The sequence below is a fragment of the Monodelphis domestica genome (genome assembly GCF_027887165.1).
Source record: "Monodelphis domestica isolate mMonDom1 chromosome Y unlocalized genomic scaffold, mMonDom1.pri SUPER_Y_unloc_1, whole genome shotgun sequence".
In the NCBI taxonomy this organism is placed as follows: Eukaryota; Metazoa; Chordata; class Mammalia; order Didelphimorphia; family Didelphidae; genus Monodelphis; species Monodelphis domestica.
The window spans coordinates 406,662-431,342 of NW_026605000.1; the positions used below are offsets into that span (position 1 = coordinate 406,662).

The 24,681-nt window shown below is 35.2% G+C and overlaps 1 protein-coding gene across 3 annotated transcripts in view; it reads left to right on the top strand.

The window, feature by feature from the left end:
• Nucleotides 1–1,002: 1,002 nt before the first annotated feature.
• LOC130456239 (PHD finger protein 6-like) overlaps nucleotides 1,003–24,681 on the top strand; it is a 39,108-nt gene continuing 15,429 nt past the window's right edge. For 2 of the 3 annotated variants that reach the window (XM_056809921.1, XM_056809923.1), the window contains exons 1-5: nucleotides 1,024–1,133; nucleotides 2,822–2,861; nucleotides 8,698–8,861; nucleotides 9,019–9,120; nucleotides 24,540–24,673. In XM_056809921.1, coding sequence (XP_056665899.1) covers nucleotides 8,724–8,861; nucleotides 9,019–9,120; nucleotides 24,540–24,673 — 374 coding nt within the window. In that variant the 5' untranslated portion in view covers nucleotides 1,024–1,133; nucleotides 2,822–2,861; nucleotides 8,698–8,723. Of the gene's footprint in view, nucleotides 1,134–2,821; nucleotides 2,862–8,697; nucleotides 8,862–9,018; nucleotides 9,121–24,539; nucleotides 24,674–24,681 lie in introns of all 3 variants that reach the window. The other variant, XM_056809922.1, reaches the window with a different exon arrangement.

A 24,681-nucleotide genomic window follows, 5' to 3' on the forward strand; every position in this document is an offset into this window, starting at 1 on the left:
AATCCACTGAGTCACCCAGCTGCCTCCTATTTTACTTCTTAAACGGGCTTTTAAAACGACTTCTGTTTAGATTTGTCTCTTACTATTTAAAACTATAAAAAAACCACTCATCTATCATAGATGAAAATGCACAAAGACAATCGTCATCCTCAGTTACCAAGAGACTACTACTATATATACCCATATGTAAAATGGGAATGATTCTAGTAGTACCTATTCTCAGAACTGTAAAGGTCAAATAAAAAAAATATTTCATTAAATTGTATATATATATTATATATGCATATATTTTCATTTTATTTTCATTATTTTTTTTCATTTTTTTCATTATTTTCATTACTGCCATAATGACAAATATTTCTACAGGTTTATCCTGTGTTAACTGAAGGTATTAAATTATTATTAAATCTATGTAGCTGTCACATCTATTATCTCTTTATGTTGTAGGAGATGAATAAAAATTTATTTTTCTTGTTAAATTTGTTTCTTTTAAGTGTATGAATTCAGGATTTTTATTTTATAAACAAATAGAATTTTTTTTCAGTTTTCCTCTTTTATTACTTTAGTTTATGAAGCAGTTACAGCAGTGCAAGAAAAGATGTTAAATATATAAATTTATAAACTGTGTATGTATACAGGAAGTCCTTTAATATTGTTTTGTTGAAGGTGACTTTTATTTTTGTAATAATTTATCTTCTTTATTTTTCTTTAACTTTCCCCCACAAACTTCCCCGACATTTATATTTGTTGTTATTTGAGTTAATTATTTTTGGTGTCTGAATGACTGTTAAGTACAAGTTCTGGAGTATTTGGGTTTGTATTGGAAGTTAAATTTGAGAATATATTTATTTTTATTATAATAGCCACGGTTCTTAACTTTTCTTTACTTGTCAAGCCGCAAAATCCACAAGCTTTGTAGTTTCCAATTAAAAAAAAAAGCGATTCTTAACTACGCATGTGTAATAGAAAAGCAGGGGCGAGTTTAAAAAAAAAAAAAAGGAAGATTTTGCGCATGCTCTGTAGCTAGGTGACTGAAACGCTGTTTAGGCCTTGGAATGTGCTCACGTTCTAAGCCTAGGTAATTTGTCGAGTTTCTTCCTTCCCTAACTCACAATTTTCTTTGGATGAAAGGGGTAAGTCACAATTATTAAGATTTATCGTTTTTTAGGGGTTAAAATACTGCTTAGAAGGAGGGAAACGGTGGGGCCTACGGAGCGTGGGAAGATCTTTTTAAGAGAAAAATTGATAATTTGAGTTTTACAGTTACGATCTCTGATTTTACAAAATGAACCTTATAGTATTATAATGAGTAGGAGGTTTAGAGTTCCAAGTAATGTAAATTGTTTAAAGCTATTATTTACAAGTTATCCAGCAGTTAAATGTTATATTTAGGGTATGTAATTAATAGTTTATAAAGAAAACGTTGGCCTTTGAGATATTTGCCCCTCGGGATTTTTATAATTACTATTTTTAACAGATAATTTTTTAATTTTTAGAAGCTATATTCCTCAAATATTAAGTTTTGCCTACTTCAATCCTTTCTTTTATAATTATATATTTTAAAGTTATTTAAGAGTTCTGTGTTCCAGTTGCCAGTTAACTTAATTCCAAATAAATATTGTAATTACTTTATTACATATTTCAGGATCTATTATTTGCAGTTTAACTATATCCTAGGGAAACAATAATTATATACGTTATTACTTAAGAACACCAAAAATTTGAAAGATGAATTTTAAAATGTAGTGAGCACTACAAGTACTAGGGAAACAAATAAGTAATAAAAGAAAAAAGTTGGTTCAGTTCTGAGAGACGTTTTAATGGGAGAGACAACACATCTAGAAAAATTTTAAATTAGATCATATGGAAAAGTACCATTGTTTTTAATGTAGGGACAGAACAAAGGAAAAAACTTTTTTCCTTCTATTGAGGAAATGATATTTGTTTCCAGTGTTGAACTTGAACCATTTAACAATACAAAGGACTTTGGAGACAATTATTCTAATTTCCATATCTTATATAGCTAAAAAGATTAGTGCTTCTGCATCCACAATAATAGTTTCCAGATTACATTTCCAGATGATTTAAGTCTTATGATTGTATGGGAAGTCAGGTTTCCACTGGAGGGATTCTTTAGACCTTGGGAAATTAATTACTTCTCTTATTTCAGAATCTAAAATATGATATAAAAGCTAAAGTTTCTGATCTTAAAAAAAGGTAGTTAAGATTTTAAAACTTTAATTTCTATTAAGAAAACATAAGAGATTAAGTTTGATTTACCTTATAAGAAATAGGTAGCCACTCATAGCTCTCCAAAACTAAAATGACAATCACACTTATGCTTTAGAAGTATTGCTTTGACATTTTAATATGATATTTTGTATCATAAAAATACTAGAAGCTGAGAGGCCATTTAGGATATGAATTTAATCATGGTGTTTCATGAAAAAGAATGTGGATTCAAATTTCACACCAATGGAATTTATGTACTTATATTAATGTTATATAATGTAATTATATTTATTTTGTACCTTAATACCCTAAGTATGTAGCTTTCACTTAAAAAAATCAATTTCCTTATTTGTAAAACTCATCTGCCGACTCTAAATTTGTGATTCTGAGAGGAAAAATAATTCCAGAAAACGAGCCCACTTTTATTACCTTTACCATCACCAACTGATAATCACTTACTACCCAAATGAAACATTCCCATCTTTCCTACTTTTAACCTATATCTTGCTTCTGAGGGAGGCAATTCAAGTACTGTGTTTGATGTATAATAGGCAGTTCACACAAAGTATTGACCACTTGCCATCCACAGGGCTACTGAAGACCCAGATAGAAAAATCCTGGTCACCAAAGTAAGTGCCCCTGTCCAATGTTTAAACATCAGAGATTAATGGAATTTCATTGGTGGATGTGACATTAAGAGAGATGTTAACATATTCTTTGATATTATTAATGAATTGAGGACTTTTCTGTCTGAATTATAGCTAAAATGTTCTCTGGGTTTGAGAGTAGGAGCTATTCATGTATTCATTTAATTTGTTCATTCAGAGAAATACTTAAAGTCAGATAAGTAAAATGACTTCCTCCAAATCACTAAATTTTTAGAAGGTAAAACTGAGCTTTTACTACCATATAATGCCAGAAATTTGTAACTCTCTCAGATTATGGGCCAATTCCAGCCATTTATTTGTTACGAGAAAAAAAAAAGCAGAGTTTTAAGTAAATTCATTTTTTCCAAATTTAAAATAGATTTGAGTAAAATTCTGAGTGAGATTATTAAAGATAAATTTAAAAATTTCCTAAATACATATGGCAAATAAAAGAAATCATTATTTCTTCACATGAAAGTGAAACCTAGTTTTTATATCCTAATCCTTAAAACACTTGTTTAGATACTTGAATGTTTCTAGGGTTAGGCAGTGTTAATTTATTTTTTAAAAACACTTACCTTTTGCCTTAGAATCAATAACCCTAAATTCCTACTGTGTGTTAAGGGCTAGGCAATGGGGGTTATGACTTGCTCAAGGTCACATAGCTAGGAGACCAGATTTGAACCTATAATAGCCTGGCTTTCAATCCACTATACACTCTGCAGCATTAACTTTGACTTTTTGTTTTGGAATCAATACTGTGTATTGGTTCCAAGGCAGAAGAGTGGTCAGGGCTAGGCAATGGGGGTTAAGTGACTTGCCCAGGGTTACACAACTGGGTAGTGTCTGAGGTCAGATTTGAACCTAAGATCTCCCATCTCTAGGCCTGGCTCTCCATCCACTAAGCAACCCAGCTGCTGTAAAGATTAAAATTTAGGGGAGACTGAGGCAGGTAGAAATTAGTTCTCTCTGCAAGGAGTATAATTTTTATGAGGTTTATTAAAGGTTAAGGATTTAAAGAAATACAGAATCAAAAAGCACATGTCTAGGCCCAGGGACCTAGACAACCTCATCTACATTATGAAAAGAGACACATCTGCTCCAAAATGGAAGTTGAAAAGAGAGGCCGAGCCTATTCACAACCAGGTTTAAATACCCCATCTCGCTCTCGGCCCAGGCGAGAATTCAGTGAGATTAGAGGGCATTCTGGGGAAGTCGACCAATAATTGCTGGACGCATTGACAAAAAAGCCAGTTAGGGGGCAGTCCCCTTTCTGGCATGAAAGTATACATACAAATAAATGTTCAATCAACCACACCCAAAGTTTATTTTTGTGCAGCTTGTGGCCTGGAGGCTTCTTCATGGTATCTTCTCCAACAGTTCAGTTCTCGATTCAGAGAGGTGGCATCTTTTTTTACCTAAAATTCTTCTAAAAAGGAATTTAAACTTTGCAATTTAAATAATGATATTTTTACATTCCCCCCATTAAGAGGGTGATATAAAAAAAAAAGGATCACTTAGGGATGCATGGCTGAGGTATGAGGTATATGAATCAATTGGTAAGAGAAATCAAAAAGACATCAGAAAAATCCAAATGAAAAAGAAAAATTTCTGGATGAAAATATAGACTATCAAAGTCTTATGTGTAAAAATTCTAAGTAAAAGAAAAATAAATCTATAACAGGTCCTTGAATCAGGGCCCAATAAAAATGATCTAAGCAATGATGCATTTACCCAGCCAATAGCCAGGACTACAGAAAGGTACCACACTATGAAAGGCAGAAAAGGGGACCAGATTATATGAGCCAAGGTTTCGGGGATACTCGTCTGTGAGTATTTTCAGAGTGAGTGTGGACACAAGGAAGGCCTACATCTTAACCTAAGTCAAGTGTCGCAACCCCAAGACTCACACTAGGTTCAAAACCTTTGCATTGGCCTAGAAGTGCATCAATCCATCCTGGATTGCGTTTTCTTTGGCTCTGTGCAATGGCTCTTCTGTGTATCTCTTGTCCTGGAATCAGATAGAATCATTAAGCAAAGTCCCATAATTTTTTAAATAATTAGTGGCATCATTTTTATTGTCATGAGCTTTTGGGTTATGCATTAGCAAATGTATTTTAAACTTATAGTACTGAAAAGTCAAAAAGTTAAAGAAAATCTTAATGCTGGTGTGTAAACCTCAAAATTTCTTAGACTTATAAATGTTGGAAATTTCACCATTGGGAAATTTCATACTTGGAAAATTTCCTATTGAGAGTGGGAACTCTATTGGAATGTGAACCCCATTGGCATGGGAGGTTCCTCCTCCTCCCTTCTTAAGATTACTTTAGGACAGAAACCTTTTGCTGAACAATGGAAAGGGCTTTGACCTATGCTTAAGCATAGAACAGGAATTTCTTTGAGTCATGATTGATTTTAGAATTGATAAAATGGAGATACTTGGAATGACAGAACCAGGTCTTGGAAATTGCAATCTCCACCCTACTCAGGCCTAACAGGATTTAGGAAGGGCTGCAGCATAGATCAAAATTTAATTATTCCAATCTCTACCCTACTCAGGGTAACAGGATTTAGGAAGGGCTGTAGCAAAGGATCAAAGATTTAATTATTTGAGAATATGACCTTCAACAGACATGTGCAAAGCCACAGACCTCTGGGCGGTCCTGGGTTAAGCGAGAGCCACCATTGGCACAGGGGAGACATGGACAGTGATTGGTAGATGTGAGAACTGAGGGGAGGGAACTTGGATGGTTTGCTTAAAGATAGAGGGGTCTGAGGACTGAGGGGGGGTGTTGGTTGGAGAGTTTTGGCCCTGAGTGGTTGGAGAGGTGCTCTGAGAAGCTTGCTCTGAAGGAAGCTGGAGGTGGGGGCCTCTGAGACTGTTTCTCCATTTTGGTCACGTGAGTAATAGGGACTGATCTCCTTTCTTTGCCCCAGCTATCTAAGGGCTTGGGCCTTTTGGCCCAGCCTAAACAGAAGAGGTATTTAAGCCCTATTCCCTTCTCTCCCTTCTCTCTCTCTCTCTCTCTCTCTCTCTCTCTCTCTCTCTCTCTCTCTCTCTCTCTCTCTCTCTCTCTCTCTCTCTCTCTCTCTCTCTCTCTCTCTCTCTCTCTCTCTCTCTCTCTCTCTCTCTCTCTCTCTCTAATTCCTTTCTTCCTCGTGTTTGTAATTAAACTCCATAAAAGGTTGACGGCTGACTTGAGTTTTCATTTAGGAATTACATAGCTGAATTCCTTGGTGACCTTAAATTAATATATATCAGTCTTTTAAAGTGATTTCCTTGTCACAGGTGACATGTGCTTGAAATATAAAAAAGAGAAAAAAAACCTGAAAAAGTATATTGCACATGCAAGAAAATGTAATAATAAAAGAGCTTTTAAAAAATTAAAAAATATAGCTTATAATCATTGACACACTGTGTCAGCTAAGAAAATACAGAATACAAGCTTTCTCACCAAAAATGAGATCCATTTCCTCTTCATGTCTGGCCATGCTCCACTGTGAGTGAAAACTAATGAATTGAACAAGGTAACATTTTTCATTTTCAAAGAACAGTATTACAAATATGTAGATATCAATATCCTCAAAATTCTTAATAGCCCAATTAATTACAATAGCAAACAAACACACTATCATATTTCTCACAAGTTGCTGTATAGCATTTTTAAAACCCTATGAATTGATGGATATTTGTCAAAAGGTTTTACAATCATAGCAAATCTTTCAACCTTGGTAATAAACATATTTTTAAACAAAGTAAAACTCATCTTGGGTTAAGAACATAATCAAGAAATATCATTCTGGTGGAAGTAAAGTAATGAGCTGAAGAGTATAAATGAGAGATGCTTCATTTTTGGAGGCTTTTTTAGGGGTACAAATGCCCTGAGATTAATTGCCCTAACTTCCATTCACATATTTAGAAATGTGGGAAGGTTGGGGGTTATAATTGTATTTCACTTCAGCTACTAGAATAGGCCTTACACCTCATGTTAGGGGCAGGCAAAAATAACCAGAGATTGTTAAAAAAAAATTCCAAAAATCATATTTAAAAAACCCTTAAAATAATTTTGAGATATTTAGCACATTAAATTTTCTAAAGGTTGTTATAGCAATTGTAACCAGTGCTGAATAAGTCCATCTATCCTCTCTGTGACAATTTACAAAGGCAAAAATAGAAAAAAGCTGTTTTTTCATATATAGGCTTATTTACAATAATATTTTTTTCAATATGGTTATAGGGGAAAAAAACGACAGAATTTAACAGTAGTCAAAACTCAGTACATTCAAATGAACAGTGTAACAGAATAATATTGAATCCAGTAATATATGAACTTAAAATCACAAAGTTAAACTTTAAACAAAACAATCAGGAAAATGCAATAGAAATACAGAGATTTTTATAACCATTGGAGTCTGAAATGCCTTAAAAACATACCTCTAGTCTCTTTGAAGTTCCTTGGGTTCTTATCCATTTAAATGCCTATTGTTGGAAGGCAGAGTGGTAAGGGCTAGGCAATGGGGGTTAAGGGACTCATCCAGGGCCCCACAGCTGGGTAGTATCTGAGTCCAGATTTTAACCCAGGACCACATGTCTTTAGGCCTGGCTCTCAGTTCACTGAGCCACCAATTTGCCCCTTCAAAGTTAGTTGAATCTTCTCCCTGACACGCAGGTGAAGGCAATAAAATTACCAGAACAATCAAAAGGTATCCTTTTAAATAGACCATTGCTTTTAAGTTCCTGTTTGGAAAAGTCTGTTTCTTCTCCTCTCCCTTTTCTCTCTCCCCTCCTACACTCTGATCCGCCCAGGTGGTCAATACCCATCCACAAGGCTTAGCCTAAGGGAAAATTACCCATTCTCCTTTTTTTTAAACCCTTATCTTCCGTACTGTGTATTGGTCCCAAGGCAGAAGAGCAGTGAGGTCTAGGCCCATGGCACACATGCCAAAAGAGGGCATGCAGAGTGCTCTCTGAGGTATGTATTGTTCTTTGTCTCCCCTCAGTTCATTAATAGAAAGGCAGAGGGACTTGGACAGAGCTGCTCCCTTCCTTTTCACTTACTTCCTCCCTTGTCAGGGGTAAAGTAGACAGTTCTCATGTGGCAGATCTGGAGGGGAGTGAAGTGCTTGGGTCACTCCCCTCCCTCTTTCTATACTCTCTGAGGACATTCTTTACTTTACCTGTCCCTCCAGCAACCCAAAGGAGTGCTTTCTCCTTGTGTGGGTTAAGGATGGGATATGACACTCAGTCTCTAAAAGGTTCACCATCATGGTCTAGGCAGTGGAGATTGTGTAGCTCACCCAGGGTCACCCAGCTAGGAGGAGTCTGATTCAATTTAAACCTAGGCCAGGCTCTCAATCTCCTGAGCTACCCAGCTGCCCCTTAACCTAATTTTTTTTAATCTAAAAGTGCAAATTTAAAGAGGACAGTATCAAAACAAGACATCATGAGGAAGAGATCTTCTGGAGATCCTGTTAAAATATAGGATCTTAAATGAATAAAAGTTAAAATTTTTGTTTAAAATTTTATTTAAAAACTAGCTGAAATTTTTCTCAATTAATTAATAACCTGATTCTGAGGAATTATAGACTTCACTAGTCAGCTAGTGTGGCCCTTGACACTGAAAAAAAGATGAAGGATTTAGTGAGGTTTGAAATACCTTGCTTGAGGTTATACAAAATCTTCAAGTGGAGTGGTCTTTCCTTTTTATCACACTGCCATCTGAAATTTGCACAACCAGCTTTTTGCTATTCATAGCTAATAGTTTTTCTTCAAAATGAATTACATTGCTTTTTTAATGTGCTTTGTTGTGTCTTTTAGGTATTCAGTGTCATTAATTGGAAACAATGACAAGCTCAGCTGGGCAGAAAAAAGGGTATTCAAGAATGCATAAATGTGGGTTTTGTAAATCTAGTAGAGACAAAGAATGTGGACAGCTATTAATATCTGAAAACCAGAAAGTAGCAGCTCATCACAAATGTATGGTAGGTATAATAAAAAAAATCTAAATGGTATTTACTAAATACTAAAAATTTTTATTTCTTTAGAATTATATCCTTTGTATATTTTAAGAGTATATATTACATGATGCTGTGGCAAGATCAGAGTGATTTTTAAAGTTTCTTTTTGTATAATTTATAGCTGTTTTCATCTGCTTTGGTATCATCCAACTCTGATAATGAATGCCTTGGTGGATTTTCTATTGAAGATATTCAAAAGGAAATAAAAAGAGGCACTAAACTGGTAAGCCATACAGTTTTTAAAAAATAAATATGTATTTTTAAGATACAAAATTTTGCCTATATTTTTATTTCTTAATTAAAATAAAACATACCCTTACCCTCTGTCTTAGAATCAATACTGTGTCTTGGTTCTAAGGCAGAAGAGCAGTAAGGGCTAGTCAATAGGGGTTAAATGATTTGCCCAGGTCACCCAGCTAGGAAGTGTCTGAGGTTAGATTTGAACCTAGGACCTCCTGTCTGTCTCAAGGTTCTCAATCTACTGAGCCACCTAGCTGCCCCCTATTTCTTAAATTTTTTTAAGAGTTAGGGAGTCTGATTAAGTCTGTGAGGGAACTTTGTGGAAAATTTCTATACTGATACAGATCCACAGCTTGACTATAACTTAGTTTTAAGGCACTGAGAGGTTAAATTAGTTGTATTTTATCACCTAGTTAGTATGTATCAGTAGTGGGACTTGAACTGTGACCAACCCTAATGGAACTGAATAGTGCTAAATATTTGAGGCAGCAGAAAATATAACTAATGATAATAACTGTAAATAAGTTGTGCCATTAAGTGCTGGATACTTAAATTTTGAGAATGATCTGCATAATTATAGTGAACCCCCACAGAGTCTTAAAAAAATGAAAAGATCCCTGTTCCCAAGTAGCTTCCATCCAGTATGGGAAAACAGCACAAAGGTATATGAAAGCATATAGAAAATATATTAAAATAGCTGAATTTTTTAGCATAGTTTGGAAAACCTTTAAGAAGGTAATATTGGAGCTGTCTTGAAGGAAACTAGGGTTTCTTTGAAAGACAGAATTTAGAAAGGACTTCATTCTAGGTAGATAAAAGATGGTGCATTGTGTTTTAGTAACAATATGAGTACTGTTTTGGTTAGCTCTTCCATAAAACTCTTTTGTGGAAGTTGCCTTCTAATTGGCCTTCCTATGTCTAGGAAATTTTAACTTTTAGAATTTTTAAGTAACATAAAGTCATAATACAAGATTAATAACAGTTTTTGTCTGTTGATCTGGAACAATAATCTTTAGTTTAGATCTACTGAATTCCTTCTACCACTATTCACCTATATAAAATCAGTATGTGCTTTCTGAATAATTAAAAAAGAGAGAGAACAGATAGGTAGGATAAACCTTGAGATAAGAGAAGTCTCTTTTTTTTTTTTTAAACCCTTACCTTCCGTCTTGGAGTCAATACTGTGTATTGGCTCCAAGGCAGAAGAGTGGTAAGGGCTAGGCAATGGGGGTCAAGTGACTTGCCCAGGGTCACACAGCTGGGAAGTGTCTGAGGCCAGATTTGAACCTAGGACCTCCCGTCTCTAGGCCTGGCTCTCAATCCACTGAGCTACCCAGCTGCCCCCAAGAGAAGTCTCTTAAGGATCCCTCTTTTGGCCTTATTCTTTTTTTTTTCCTGTTGCTATATTATTTAATGATCTCATCAGATTCTATGGATTCAATAATTGTCTGTGTGCTGATAATTCTCAGATTTCCCTATCCTCTCTATACATTCTATAGCTCACCTTCTGTTTACTCTTGAATCAGAGATCTTTGCCACATAATTTTCAGAAAAAATTAAGTTAATTTATTGAGAACTACCTTATTTTCTTTCTTCCTCATGTGCATCACTCAGGTATCTTCTACCACTCTCCTTCATTCCAGTCTCACATGAAATAGTCTTATTCCTTTTCAGGGCCATAAACATTTCCTTCCTGAAAATAAACCTCATTTGATCCTTCTATTCCAACCAGCTACCATTATATAATGATAGCTTTGTAGCTAAATTTTAAAAAGGCCATATACACTAGGTCCTTTTGCTTTCTCTCTAACTTTTTTCTTGTCCCCATACAGTTTAATTTCCTATTGTTCCACTGAAACTGCTCTCTCCAAAGTTACCGGTGCTGTCTTAGGAGCCAAATCCAATGGCCTTTTCTCTGTGCCCATTTTTGTCCTCTCTATTGCTTTGAACATTGTTGATCACTCTATCCTCCTTGATGTCCTTCTCTCTTGGATTTTAGGACATCCCTCTCCTAGTTCTCTTTTATTTCTCTTTTTATCTTCCTCCAGATAATTCCCTCTAACTATAGGAGTCTCAGGGTTCTGACATGGCCCTTTTTCTTCCTTTAGACTATTTTGCTTGGTAATCTCTTTAACTCCCAGAGATTCAGTGATCTCTTCTATGGTAATAATTCTCAAATCCATCTTTCTTGCCCCAACATGTCTCCTTACTTCCAGTCTCACATCTCTAGCTATCTTTTTAGATATCTCAAATGGATGTGCAGTATATATCTTAAACTTAAATTTTGGAAAATTTAATTTAATTAATTAATTTAGAATATTTTTCCATGGCTACAAGATTCTTATTCTTTCCTTCACCTACCTCCACCTCCGTCCCATAACCCATGCACAATTCTGCTGGGTTTTTTACATGTCATTGATCAAGAACTATTTTCATATTATTGATATTTGCACTAGCGTGAACACTTAGAGTCTCCATCCCCCATCGTGTCCCCCTTGACCCATGTGATCAAGTGGTTGTTTTTCTTCTGTGTTTCTACTCCCACAGTTCTTCCTCTGGATGTAGATAGCTTCTTTCTCATAAGTCCTTCCAAATTGTTCAGGATCTGTGCGTTGATACTAATAGAGAATCCCATTACATTCGATTGTATCACAGTGTATTAGTCTCTGTGTACAATGTTCTCCTGGTTCTGCTCCTCTCGCTCTGCATCACTTCCTGGAGGTTGTTCCAGTCTCCATGAACTCCTCCACTTTATTATTCCTTTGAGCACAATAGTATTCCATCACCAACATATACCACAATGTGTTCAGCCATTCTCCAATTGATGGGCATCCCCTCGTTTTCCAGTTTTTTTGCCACCACAAAATACAATGATAAATATTTTTTTGCAAACAGGTCCTTTCTCATTAAAAAAGAAATCTTTTTGGAATACAGATGTAATAGTATTAGTATTGAATCAAAGGGCAGACATTCTTTTAAAGTCCTTTGGGAAGAATTCCAAATTGCCTTCCAGAATAGTTCAGTCCATTCACATCTCCACCAGCTAGTGCTCCAATTTTGCCCTATCTCCTTCAACATTTGTTATTTTCCTTTAGTGTCACATTGGCCAATCTGATAAGTATGAGGTGGTACCTCAGAGTTGTTTTAAATTGCATTTCTTTAATATTTTTTCATGTGATTATTGATAGCTTTGATTTCTTTATCTGAAAACTGCCTATTGATATCCTTAAGGAATGACTTTGATTCTTAGAAATTTGACTTAGTTCTTTATATATTTGAGAATAAGACCTTTATCAGAGAAATATGCTATAAACATTTTTTCCCAGTTTGTTGCTTCCTTTCTAATCTTGGTTGCATTGGTTTTGTTGGTACAAAAACTTTTAAAATTAACAATCAAAATTGTTCATTTTGCATCTTTAATGTTCTCTTTCTTTTTAGTCATAAATTTTCCATAGATCTTATAGGTAAACTATTCTCTATGTTCCCATAGTTTATTTATATAATATTACTCTTTCTGTTTAAATCATATATCCATTTTGACTTTATCTTGTTGTGAGATATTGATCTAAATCTAATTTTTGCATTAGAGAATTTTTCTAGTTTTCTCAGCAGTTTTTCTAAAACAATGAGCTGGGATCATCAGACACTAAATTTTTGAGGTTGTTTATTCTTAGTCTATTTCAGTGAGCCATCCTTTTATTTTTTGGTTTCTAATTTTAATAAAATTTCCTGAGGAAGCCTTTTTTCCCCTCCTAATCCATTTGGAGTTTTTAGATTAGAATATTATTACTATTTCATATGGAGTTAGAATTTTCTTGGCAGAGATACTATAGTGGTTTTCTAGTTCTTTCTCTAGCTTATTTAATAGATAAGGAAACTAGAGACCCCAGGGTTAAGTTACTTGCCCAGGGTCATGTATTTAATATTTAGTAAATGTCTGAGACCAAATTTGAACTCATATCTTCTTGGTTCTACCTAGCTACCCAGCATAATACTGGCAAATCCTTATTAAGTCATGTTACCCTAGGCAGGTCAGAGAGAGAAAGACAGAGAGAGGTAGGGAGAGAGCAAGAATATCCCTTCTACAGAGACGAGAGATGGAAGAAAGAGAGAGTGGTATTCAGAGAGAGAGAGAGAGAAATAGGGGCAGAATGAGACAGAGAAAAAGTTTGAAAGAAGGAATGACTGAGAAAGTGGGATAGACAGAGAGAAAAAAGACAGAAGGAGAGAGAGAGAGAAAGAGCAGAGTATAGAGATAGAAATAGTGTCTGAGGGAGAGGGAGAGACAAGGAGAGGAGTAGGGGTAAGAAAAGGGTAGGTTATACATGAGGCAATATTTGCCAGGCTGAACAGTCTAGAATCCTGGGCCCCAGAACCTTTGGAATAGCAATGCTTTCAGTTAAGGTCCTCAGAAATCCTTCACGGGTAGCAACTTTAGTGGAGACACAACTTGGGGATGACTCCTTCAGATGCTTCAGCTACAACTACAGAAGACCCAGATAGGAGTACCCTTGCTGCCAAAGTCCTTAGACCTGACAAATTGTTCACATCAGAAATGGAGAGGATTTTCTCAGTAGAAGAGATTAAAGATGATAAAGATTAAAGAAAATTTAGCAATTGCTTTGCCATTGCACCATAAGGTTCTTTCTTTTTAGTTTGGGACCTTTACCTCTGACTTGGCAGCTGAAATCTTTTCTGTGAATTGTTTACCTCATTAGATTTGAGCTTAAAAAGCATTGAGTTTCTCTGTGTTTATCCAGTATTTAGCATAGCACTTGGCTATGAATCATCTGATAAAGCCTTCATTCATTCCTATATAGCAATGCTGATAATTATGTGGATTTGTCTTTTATCTTGCAACTATGCTAATTGGTAATATTTATATCTTACATTTCCTTTTCTTGTTTTGTTGCTATAGCTAGCAATGTTATTTAGCATATTGATATTTATAGGTATTTTAAAGTATTTTGTTAAATAATAGTTGTGATTATGAATGTCTAGTTCTCTCATCTTGTTAATCAACCTTACCTTTTCTCCAGTATGTGTAATTTTTGTTTTTGGTTCTAGATCAAGATTATTTACTATATTAAACATTGCATTTATTCTCACAATTTACAATTTTTTAGTGAAAATAGTATTGAATTTTATCACAACTTTCTCTGTATCTATTGATATAATCATGAAGTTTTATGTTAGATATCACAAATACAAAAACATACAAATACAAAATCAAATACAATTATAAGTCATGTTAGCAAAGTGCCTGGCACATAATAGTTTAACAAATTAACAAATAATTGTGTTCCTGCTATAAATCCAAATAGTCATAGAGGGTATAATCTAATATTTTTGTTTTATCTTTTCTGATATGTATAATTTCTACAATAATATTCAGAAGGCTTATTTTGTAATTTTCTTTCTGTTTTGTCTATCCTTGAAACCAAAGTATCAACACCCTATTTTTATTTTACAAAAATTTTCTTCTTAATATTAATAATGCAATTATTAATTATTAACAAGTTTACATAGTATTAGAAGAAAATGTTTGTTAGAATTGGTGAATGTAATTGGACCTTGAGTTTTTTTTCTCCTCCCATTGTTCATTGACTTCTACTTTGTTTAAACTGGGTTATTTCAATGGTTTGAGATTTTACATATTTCGCAGTATTCACATTTTCTCAGTATTTCTTTAATTAGTGTTTTTGTCAGCATTGTACATTGTACATTGGTTTTAACTAATTTTCTTAATTTTTAAATTTTATTCTGTAAATTTTGTAATAAGTTTTCCCTATTAATTTTGAGACTCACAGTTTTTTTTTTCTTGTATGCTTTATAGTTTTTTTTAGGTAGCTATGTTTCTGATTAAAATTTAAAAAAAAAACAGGTCCTACTCTATTTTTCAATTTGGTGATCTTTTGGCTATTTCACTTTTTAATCTTTTTTTTTTTAAGTTTGTACTGATAGCTTGAGGTAGTGCTATTTCATCATGTGATTAATCATTGTGTTGATCAGAGTTATATACTAAGTTCAAAGTTGTTTGTCTTTGCAATATTATTTTATTTTCTAGTGTTTCTGATTACCTAATTTTGTATTGTGTTCATTATAATTTTTCTAAGTTTTTCAGAAATCATCCACTTAATTATATCTTGCAGCTGTGACAAGGGAATCACTTTAAAAGACTGATATATATTAATTTAAGGTCGCCAAGGAATTCAGCTATGTAATTCCTAAATGAAAAACTCAAGTCAGCCGTCAGCCTTTTTTGGAGTTTAATTACAATAGGAGCAAGAAAGGAATTAGAGACAGAGAGAGAGAAAAAGGGAGAGAAGGGAATAGGGCTTAAATACCCCTTCTGTTTAGGCTGGGCCAAAAGGCCCAAGCCCTTAGATAGCTGGGGCAAAGAAAAGAGATCAGTCCCTATCACTCACGTGACCAAAATGGAGAAACAGTCTCAGAGGCCCCCACCTTCAGCTTCCTTCAGAGCAAGCTTCTCTGAGTCCACTGCAATCACCCCGACCAAACTCCTCAACCCCCTCAAGTCTCCAGACCCTCCTATCTTTAAGGAAACCATCCAAGTTCCTCCCCTCCATTCACCCATCTACCAATCACTATTCATCAATTTCCCTGTGCCAATGGAGGCTCTAGCTTAACCCAGGACTGCCCAGAGGTTTCTGGCTTTTGCACATGTCTGTTGAAGGTCATATTTTCAAATGATTAAATCTTTGATCTAGGCTGCAGCCCTTACTCAATCCTGTTAGGACTGAATAGGGTGGAGATTTATTCCAAGTATCTCCATTGTATCAATTCTAAAATCAATCATGACTCAAAGAAATTCCTGTTCTATGCTTAAGCATAGGTCAAAGTCCTTTCCATTGTTCAGCAAAAGGTTTCTGTCCTAAAGTAATCTTAAGAAGGGAAGAGAAGGAACCTCCCATGCCAATGGGGTTCCCATTCCAATAGACTATCAGTAAGAAATTTTCCAAGTATGAAATATCCCAATGGTGAAATTTCCAACATTTATAAGTCTAAGGAATTTTGAGGTTTACAATCCCCCCTGATGATCATTGGGAGACTAGTCTCCCCATTGATCATTTAACATAATCAATTTGTAGTTCTAAATTCACTTCTAACTAAAGATATACACAATATTCAATTTTCTAAGAGAAATTAGAATAGTGAAAGAGGAAATAGAAAAGAAAAGAAAGCAAAACCAATGTTTGCTAGGCGCATTGACAGAAAGCCAAATTAGGGGCAGTCCCTTTTGGCATAAATGTGTACAGTTACAATAAATGTTCAATCAAAAGTTCAGTCCAATCAATCACATCCAAAGTTCATTCTTGATCTTCTTGATGAAGTGTAGGTTTTCGGCATCTTTCTGCAACAGTTCATTCTCTGGATATAAAAGTTTCAAGCTTCTTTCTTGAAGATCTTTTCTGGAACAAAATCAAAATCTTTGAATTTTTTTATAACAGTAAAATCTTAAACAAAATTCTTGGATTTTTTCAAAAATACAATCTCAAACAAAAAAAAATTCAAAAATTCTTAGATTTTAAATTAAAATACAATCCCCTCTGAAGTAAGTATTTTAAAAAAAAATCAAGTTTAGCTCAGAATGCAATGTTCAGTTATGGGGGTGTATGTGTCAATTATCAAAAGAATAGAAAAATAATCAAAAACATAAGAAAAATTCAAAATAGACCTTGTATAGGTCCAGTTTAAAGTAATTTCTATCCCACAAGTATGTAGGACAGAATGCAGTAATATTTCACTTAGCCATTTGTAGCCAAGACTACAGGAAGTTGCCATAATATAAGAAGAAAAGAATTAGAATTCTATTTTGATGGGGAAATGTCATTCCCTTGTCTGATTTTTTTTCCTTCAGAGATATAGGGAGCCAGCATGATAGTCAAGCTTTGTACTTGTTTGAGTACTTCGAAAAGAGTGTAGATACAAGGAAGTCCTACGACTTAAACATAAGTTAAGCGTCACAACCTCGAGTCTCACGTTAATATTTCATGTGTGCTCTATTGGCACTATTCAGGTTTAGTCTGTGCTCCTTGTTTTTATCCCTTTTCCTGGAATCAGACACAAACATTAATCACAGTCCTATAATATTTTATCAATAAATGGCAGGTTCCCATAGTTTAAAGCTTTTAGGCATATATTGATATTATAGCAAGAGTATATATATTAACTTGTATTACTGCAGGGAAAAATAATATTAATATTAATTATGTGTACCTTCAGTACAAAAAATGAGAAAAAAATCAAATATTCTGATAAAAAAATAAAAGAAAAGAAATAAGAAAAAATAAGAAAAAAAATCGGTAATTCAATATATTCTTGAGAAAAAAAACAGCATCCATTTGTCTATGGATTATTATCTCCAATTCTTATGATAAGATAGAGTCACAATTTATATGATAGGATAGAGTCAATCAGTCTCAGCAGAAGATGCTTTCTTCACATGTGAGCAGTGAATCCAAGAGTCTCTTTCTCCAATCTTTATAGATGTTGGAGTAGTTAATAATATTTGGAATGGCCCTTCCCATGAAGGTTCAGTTGCTCCAGTTCGCTTGAAATTCTTGATATAAACTTTATCTCCTGGGTTCAGGTCATGCAGAGAAAAGTCTAATGGTCCAGCTTGTACTGCAGCTCCGGATTCATGAAGTTCACGTAGTTTGTGCTGTAACTCCTGTATATAGGAAGCAATAGTAATATCTCCCCCTAATAGCGATGTATAAGCCGGGGAGAAAGGCTTAGCCTGTATAGGCGGATGTCCAAAAAGCATCACAAATGGTGAAATATGTAAGTCTCCTCTAGGCCTGCTTCTAAGATAAAATAGGGCCAGAGGGAGAATTTCAGGCCATTTTAAATGGGTCTCAGTGCATAATTTGCCAATCATAGTCTTAAGTTCTTTATTCATCCTCTCCACTTGGCCTGAGCTCTGGGGGTGATATGGAACATGGAATTTTGGAGTTATCCCCAAGCAAGAATATATTTGATTTAAGACAGAATCGGTAAAATGACTCCCTCTATCGGAGTCAATACGTGCTGGTAGGCCAAAACGAGGAATAATTTCTTTTAAAAGTATCTTTGCAACAAAATCTGCTGTGGCTCGGGTCGTAGGAAATGCTTCCGGCCATCTGGTTAGTTGATCTACGATTACTAGACAAAATTTATAACGTCCAGACTTTGGCATTGTTATGAAATCTATCTGTAGATGTTCAAAAGGTGTGTAAGCCAGAGGACGTCCCCCAAAGGCTTTTCCACGATATGCATGTTGGTTATATGCCTGGCAAATAGGGCAGGCTGAACATACTTTAGAGGCTACAGTAGTTATACCAGGGGCTATCCATACTCTCGACAGAGTCCACGATGCCCTGGGTGCCAAAATGACCATTTTTATGAATAGATTGGCAAATTTGGTTATAGAAACTTCTAGGGAGCAGGGGTTTTCCTTCAGATGACACCCATACTCCATTAATTTGTTTTGCTTTAAATTTTTGTTTCCATTTTTCCACTTCCTTTTCATTATAGGAGAGTGATAAATTTAAATTATCAGTGGTTGTTAATGTTAAAATTAATCCAGGTCCTTCTATGGCTGCTAGTTTTGTAGCGGCATCTGCTCGGTCATTTCCTCTAGAGACAGGGTCAGAGCCACCTGTATGGGCAGAGCAATGAACTACAGCTAGGGCTTTAGGCAGTTTGAGAGCAGAAAGAACTTCATTAATAATTTCTGCATTAGCTATCGATTTTCCAGCTGAGGTTAAAAATCCTCTCTGGAGCCATAGCATCCCGACTGAGTGACAAATGCCAAAAGCATATCTAGAATCCGTATAAATTGTTGCCTTTTTATCCTTGGCAATTATACAAGCTTGTTTTAGAGCTATGAGTTCTGCTCCTTGAGCGCTAATGTTAGAAGGTAGTGAAGCTGACCATTCAGTGGCAAATTCTGAGACTACGGCAGCTCCAGTATAACGTATGCCATCCCTCATAAAAGAGGAACCATCGGTAAATAAAATCAGATCTGCATTGTTTAAGGGAGTGTCCAAGAGATTATCTCGAGGCTTTTCTGCCATGGACACTAATGTTTCACAGTTATGTAATGGTTCTCCTGAAGTGGGTAAATCTGGAAGCAAGGTGGCAGGGTTAAGAGTTGAACAGCGTTTCAAGGTAATATTTTCACTATTTAATAAGGTTATTTCATACCTTGTAATTCTCTGATCCGAGAATGCCTGTGTTCTATGTTTTACCAATAATGCTTCTATCTCATGTGGGCACATTATTGTTAATGGACATCCCAATACTAAATCAATGGTTTTTGTTACTAGTAAGGCTGTAGCAGCTACTCCTCTAAGGCATGGTGGTGCTCCTGCTGCTACTGGGTCTAGTTGGGCAGAATAATAAGCAATTGGGCACTGAGAAGGTCCCAAAGTCTGAGTTAACACACCAGAGGCTACTCCTCTTCGCTCATGCACATATAAAGTAAATGGCTTGTTGTAATCTGGGATGCCTAGAGCAGGGGCAGACATGATAGCCTTTTTTAGATCTGATAGAGCTGACAAGTGTTCAGGCTCTAATTTGAGGGGTTCAGGAACCGAATCCTTTGTTAATGCTATAAGGGGTTTAGTGATTTCCCCATAGCAAGGAATCCATTGTCTACAAAACCCTGTTGCTCCTAAAATTGCTCTCAGCTGTTTCTTAGTGGTAGGAGCACTCAATTTTTGAATGTTCTCAATTCGTTTTGGAGAAATATAACGAGCACCCGCAGTCAAGATGAATCCCAAATATTCTACTTTTTGGAGACACCATTGAACTTTATCCTTAGAGATTTTATGTCCTCTTTTGTGCAATTCCAAAAGAAGGTGTTTGCTATCTTCTTGACATGTTTTTGCATCTGTTGAAGCCAAGAGTAGATCATCTACATATTTGATTAATTTGCTATTTTTAAATGTTATATTGTCTGTGTCTTGGCTCAAAATTTGCTCAAATAAGCTCGGACTTTCGACATAACCCTGTGGCAGCCGACACCAGGTATATTGTGATCCCTTCCAGGTGAAAGCAAAAATATGCCTGGAGTTTTCATGTATTGGTATGGAAAAGAAAGCTGAACACAAGTCTACTACTGTAAAGTATGTAGCCGTGCTAGGAATAGATGAAATAATAGTATGTATGTTAGAAACTACGGAGTGTCTCTTTATAACGTGATTATTCACTGCCCTTAGATCCTGTACAAATCTATAGATGTGCTTGCCATCGGGCCCTTTTTTTGGTTTTTTAATTGGCAGGATGGGCGTGTTGTATTCAGATTTGCAAGGGATTATTATTCCCTGTTCTATTAATGAGGAATTCAGCTATGTAATTCCTAAATGAAAAACTCAAGTCAGCCGTCAGCCTTTTTTGGAGTTTAATTACAATAGGAGCAAGAAAGGAATTAGAGAGAGAGAGAGAAAAAAAGGGAGAGAAGGGAATAGGGCTTAAATACCCCTTCTGTTTAGGCTGGGCCAAAAGGCCCAAGCCCTTAGATAGCTGGGGCAAAGAAAAGAGATCAGTCCCTATCACTCACGTGACCAAAATGGAGAAACAGTCTCAGAGGCCCCCACCTTCAGCTTCCTTCAGAGCAAGCTTCTCTGAGTCCACTGCAATCACCCCGACCAAACTCCTCAAAAAAACCAAGACTCCAGACCCCCTATCTTTAAGGAAACCATCCAAGTTCCTCCCCTCCATTCACCCATCTACCAATCACTTTTCATCAATTTCCCTGTGCCAATGGAGGCTCCAGCTTAACCCAGGACCGCCCAGAGGTTTCTGGCTTTTGCACATGTCTGTTGAAGGTCATATTTTCAAATGATTAAATCTTTGATCTAGGCTGCAGCCCTTACTCAATCCTGTTAGGACTGAATAGGGTGGAGATTTATTCCAAGTATCTCCATTGTATCAATTCTAAAATCAATCATGACTCAAAGAAATTCCTGTTCTATGCTTAAGCATAGGTCAAAGTCCTTTCCATTGTTCAGCAAAAGGTTTCTGTCCTAAAGTAATCTGAAGAAGGGAAGAGAAGGAACCTCCCATGCCAATGGGGTTCCCATTCCAATAGACTATCAGTAAGAAATTTTCCAAGTATGAAATATCCCAATGGTGAAATTTCCAACATTTATAAGTCTAAGGAATTTTGAGGTTTACACAGCACAATAGCATTCTGTCTAATTCATATACCATAACTCGTTCAGCTATTCTCCAAATTATGAATATCCCCTTAGTTTAAATTCCCTTGCCACTATGAAAAGTGTTAAAAAATATCATTTGAAAAATTGTGCATATCTTCATTTTCTTTCCTTTAAGGAATAAAAATAATAATAGTTTCTGATCAAAGTTTATGTAGTTTAATAGATTTTAGTCATAGCTCCAAATTGCTTTCCTTATAGTTGGACCATCCTGTAAGATTTAAATTAATATCAATCACTCTAAGTATTAGTTTTATAAAGCTTATTAATAATTATATTAAAGTAGAAGAAATTAAAAAAAGAAGAAATTCAAAGCCTAAATTTCTAACTAAAGTAAGACCATGTTTGTAAATTCTCTTACCTGGCTGACAGCCAGCTTCAGCAGCTGTGTTCAGGGAAAAAGAGGGAGGTGAGGTTGCACCAAAACTTTATCCTATGTATGTAAGCACAAAGGGTTTGCACACAGCATGAGCACACAAATGGGATGCTAGGTAAGAGAGTCCTGGGGAGCAAATTCTATCCACACAATTCTACCAATAATATATTAATGAATCTTTTCTCTTTTTTGTCCAAGAACAATTTCAAGTATTTTTTCATATGGCTAATCTTGGTTTGTTATGTTAGTTTTATATGTATGCTAGCTTGGGGGCAGCTAGTTTGCTCAGTGGGTAGTGCACCATACCTGGAGTCAGAAAGAAAAGTTCAAATATAGCCCCAGAAACTTATTGGCTTTGTGACTCTGAATAAATGACTTAACATTGTGGGCCTTGATTCTCTCATCTTTAAAATGAGCTGAAGAAGAGCATGGCAAACTGTCCATTAGCTTTGCCAAGAAACCCCCAAAATGGGGTCACAAAAGTTTGGATACAACTGAATAGCCATAACAATAATATTGGATTTCTTTCTCTGTAAAATTGTTAATTCAATTCTTTGACTACTTAGCATTTGCAGAAAGTTCTAATTCTTTTACATTTGAATACATTCCCTATTATAGCTTAGAAATGAAAAAGTGCAAATATTTTTTCCCTCAGTTTTCTTATTTTATCTGTTCTTGTTTTATTTCCCACTGTTAATTCACAAAGCTGATGCTAAACTGGAAAGATAGGTAATTATTATTCCAGAGAGAAATGTAAGGATTTTAGGTCATTTAAGTAGAAGAGTTATGGTATGTGCCTGAGTAGAAAGTGAGGGTATAAGTCCTAGGAGTTGAGGAGGCAGTTGTGTTTGAGGGTACCCCAGTATGTATGGTGAATTCCCTTAAACATGAGAACTGTGGTTGGGGTAGAGAGAAATAATGAGTCAGATGTTTAGTTGTCTGAGAAAGGAGGGAAAACAACCTGGAAATCAGCATTCAACATTAGTAAAGGTCTGGATAATTTCTGTTGATAATTTTTTTGAAAACCACAAAGCCCCACCACAAACATTAAAGGAAAGAAAGTCTGAGACAACCTCTGAGGCATGTTAGATTTGTTAAAAAGAATTTGGTTTGTGATGAGTTGATTTATAATGAATGTAATTCTGTACAAATAGTAAATTGTAATCCATGGAGAAGAATGATCCACATTTCTTTTGCTTTTAATTCATAATTTTACATTTTGAATATGAGGACAATAGTTAGAAAACTGTACTGGATCCCTGATCTTAGATTTTATTTTAGTTCTAGCCTAAAAACTTTGTGTTCCAAGGTGAGCTACTTAGTCTCTTTCTCCCTGGTAAATTTGGGTAGTATCATAGCATTTGTACTTTTAACAAATGGAGATTTTTATGATAAAATTGCCTTTCAAACATGCAAGCACTATTGAATTGTGCTAAAAATTTAAAGACAAGGTAATGATTCAAAAATGCTTGTGGACAATGCAGTGGCAAAATATTTTGAGATTAACTATAGCATAGGAAAATGTTGAATTACTTTTTTTTTTTAGTTTTTTAGCAGAACAATAATTTCCTAGGAAGTCTTTCCATATAAGGCATCTCTCCTCTGCCATAGAGTCATCCTGTTCGTTCGTTCGTTCGTTCGTTCGTTCGTTCGTTCGTTCGTTCGTTCGTTCGTTCGTTCGTTCGTTCGTTCGTTCGTTCGTTCGTTCACTCATTTCATTCATTTCATTCATTCATTCAAAAACTTTGTATTGCTTCCTAGGCAGATGAGCAGTAAGGGCTAGACTATGGGGGTGAAGTGACTTGCCCGGGATCAACCAGCTAGGAAGTGTCTAAGGCCAGATTTGAACCTAGGACCTCCTATTTCTAGGCCTGAGAGCCATCCCATTTAATAAAAAGCCCCCCTTTTTTTTAAAGAGAAAAAAAATCAGCACAATTGATACTTCTAGACCTCTCTGTAAGGAATGAATCAGTGGAGAGGGCAGCCCTCTATCTACTGAGCCATATATTTACCTCCTAAATTTACTTTTGTTTTCTTTCCATTTATATTGTTGGAATTATTGTCTATAGCATTCTCTTGAGTCTGCTTATTCTGTAATGAGTCCATAGAGAACATTCCATGATTTTCTGTATTCATCTCAGACAATTTCTTACAGGATAGTTATATTTCATTTTCTGGTCGATGGACATCTAATTTGTTTTCAGTTCCGAGTTTGAAAAAAAAGTACCATTTTCAAAAGTATTTTGGGGGTGTTTAGAAATTTCTTATCAGTGGTTTCCTTTGTATATATGTCCTGGATTAGAGCCTTTTATTAAAAGGTTTTAGATACTTTTAGCTACTTTATTTGCATAATTCCAGACTACTTTTAAAAACCATTTCACAGTTCCATCAGTTATGTATCATCATGTCTGTTATCATTCTGTATCCCTGCAACCCCAAAGCCTTCTACTACCATTTTTGGGTTGTTTTTGCCATTTTGTTATGACATCTCAGTGATTTTTTTTTGCATCAGTTTTATTATTACTGACTCAGAGCACGCTTATTACTCTTAGTCATATTAGCTACTCAATGGGGCATGATAATGTATTAAATTTTAAGTGTGTAAAGTAAAAGTAGTTAGTTTTGGTTGAAATAAATTACAAATGAGAGTTGAATGACAAAATGAATGATTATTGCTAGTACAATTATTTCAATGATTAATCCTTTTTTCTTGGAACTTGATACATATCTGTTCTAATAATATCTAACAATATTATGCATATAGTGAAATCTTACCTTAATTATTTTATATTGCTGTAGATGTGTTCTTTATGCCATTGTCCAGGAGCAACAATTGGATGTGATGTGAAAACATGTCGTAGGACATATCACTACGTCTGTGCCTTACGTGACAAAGCTCAAATGCAAGAGGAACCTCCACAAGGGATTTACATGTGATTAC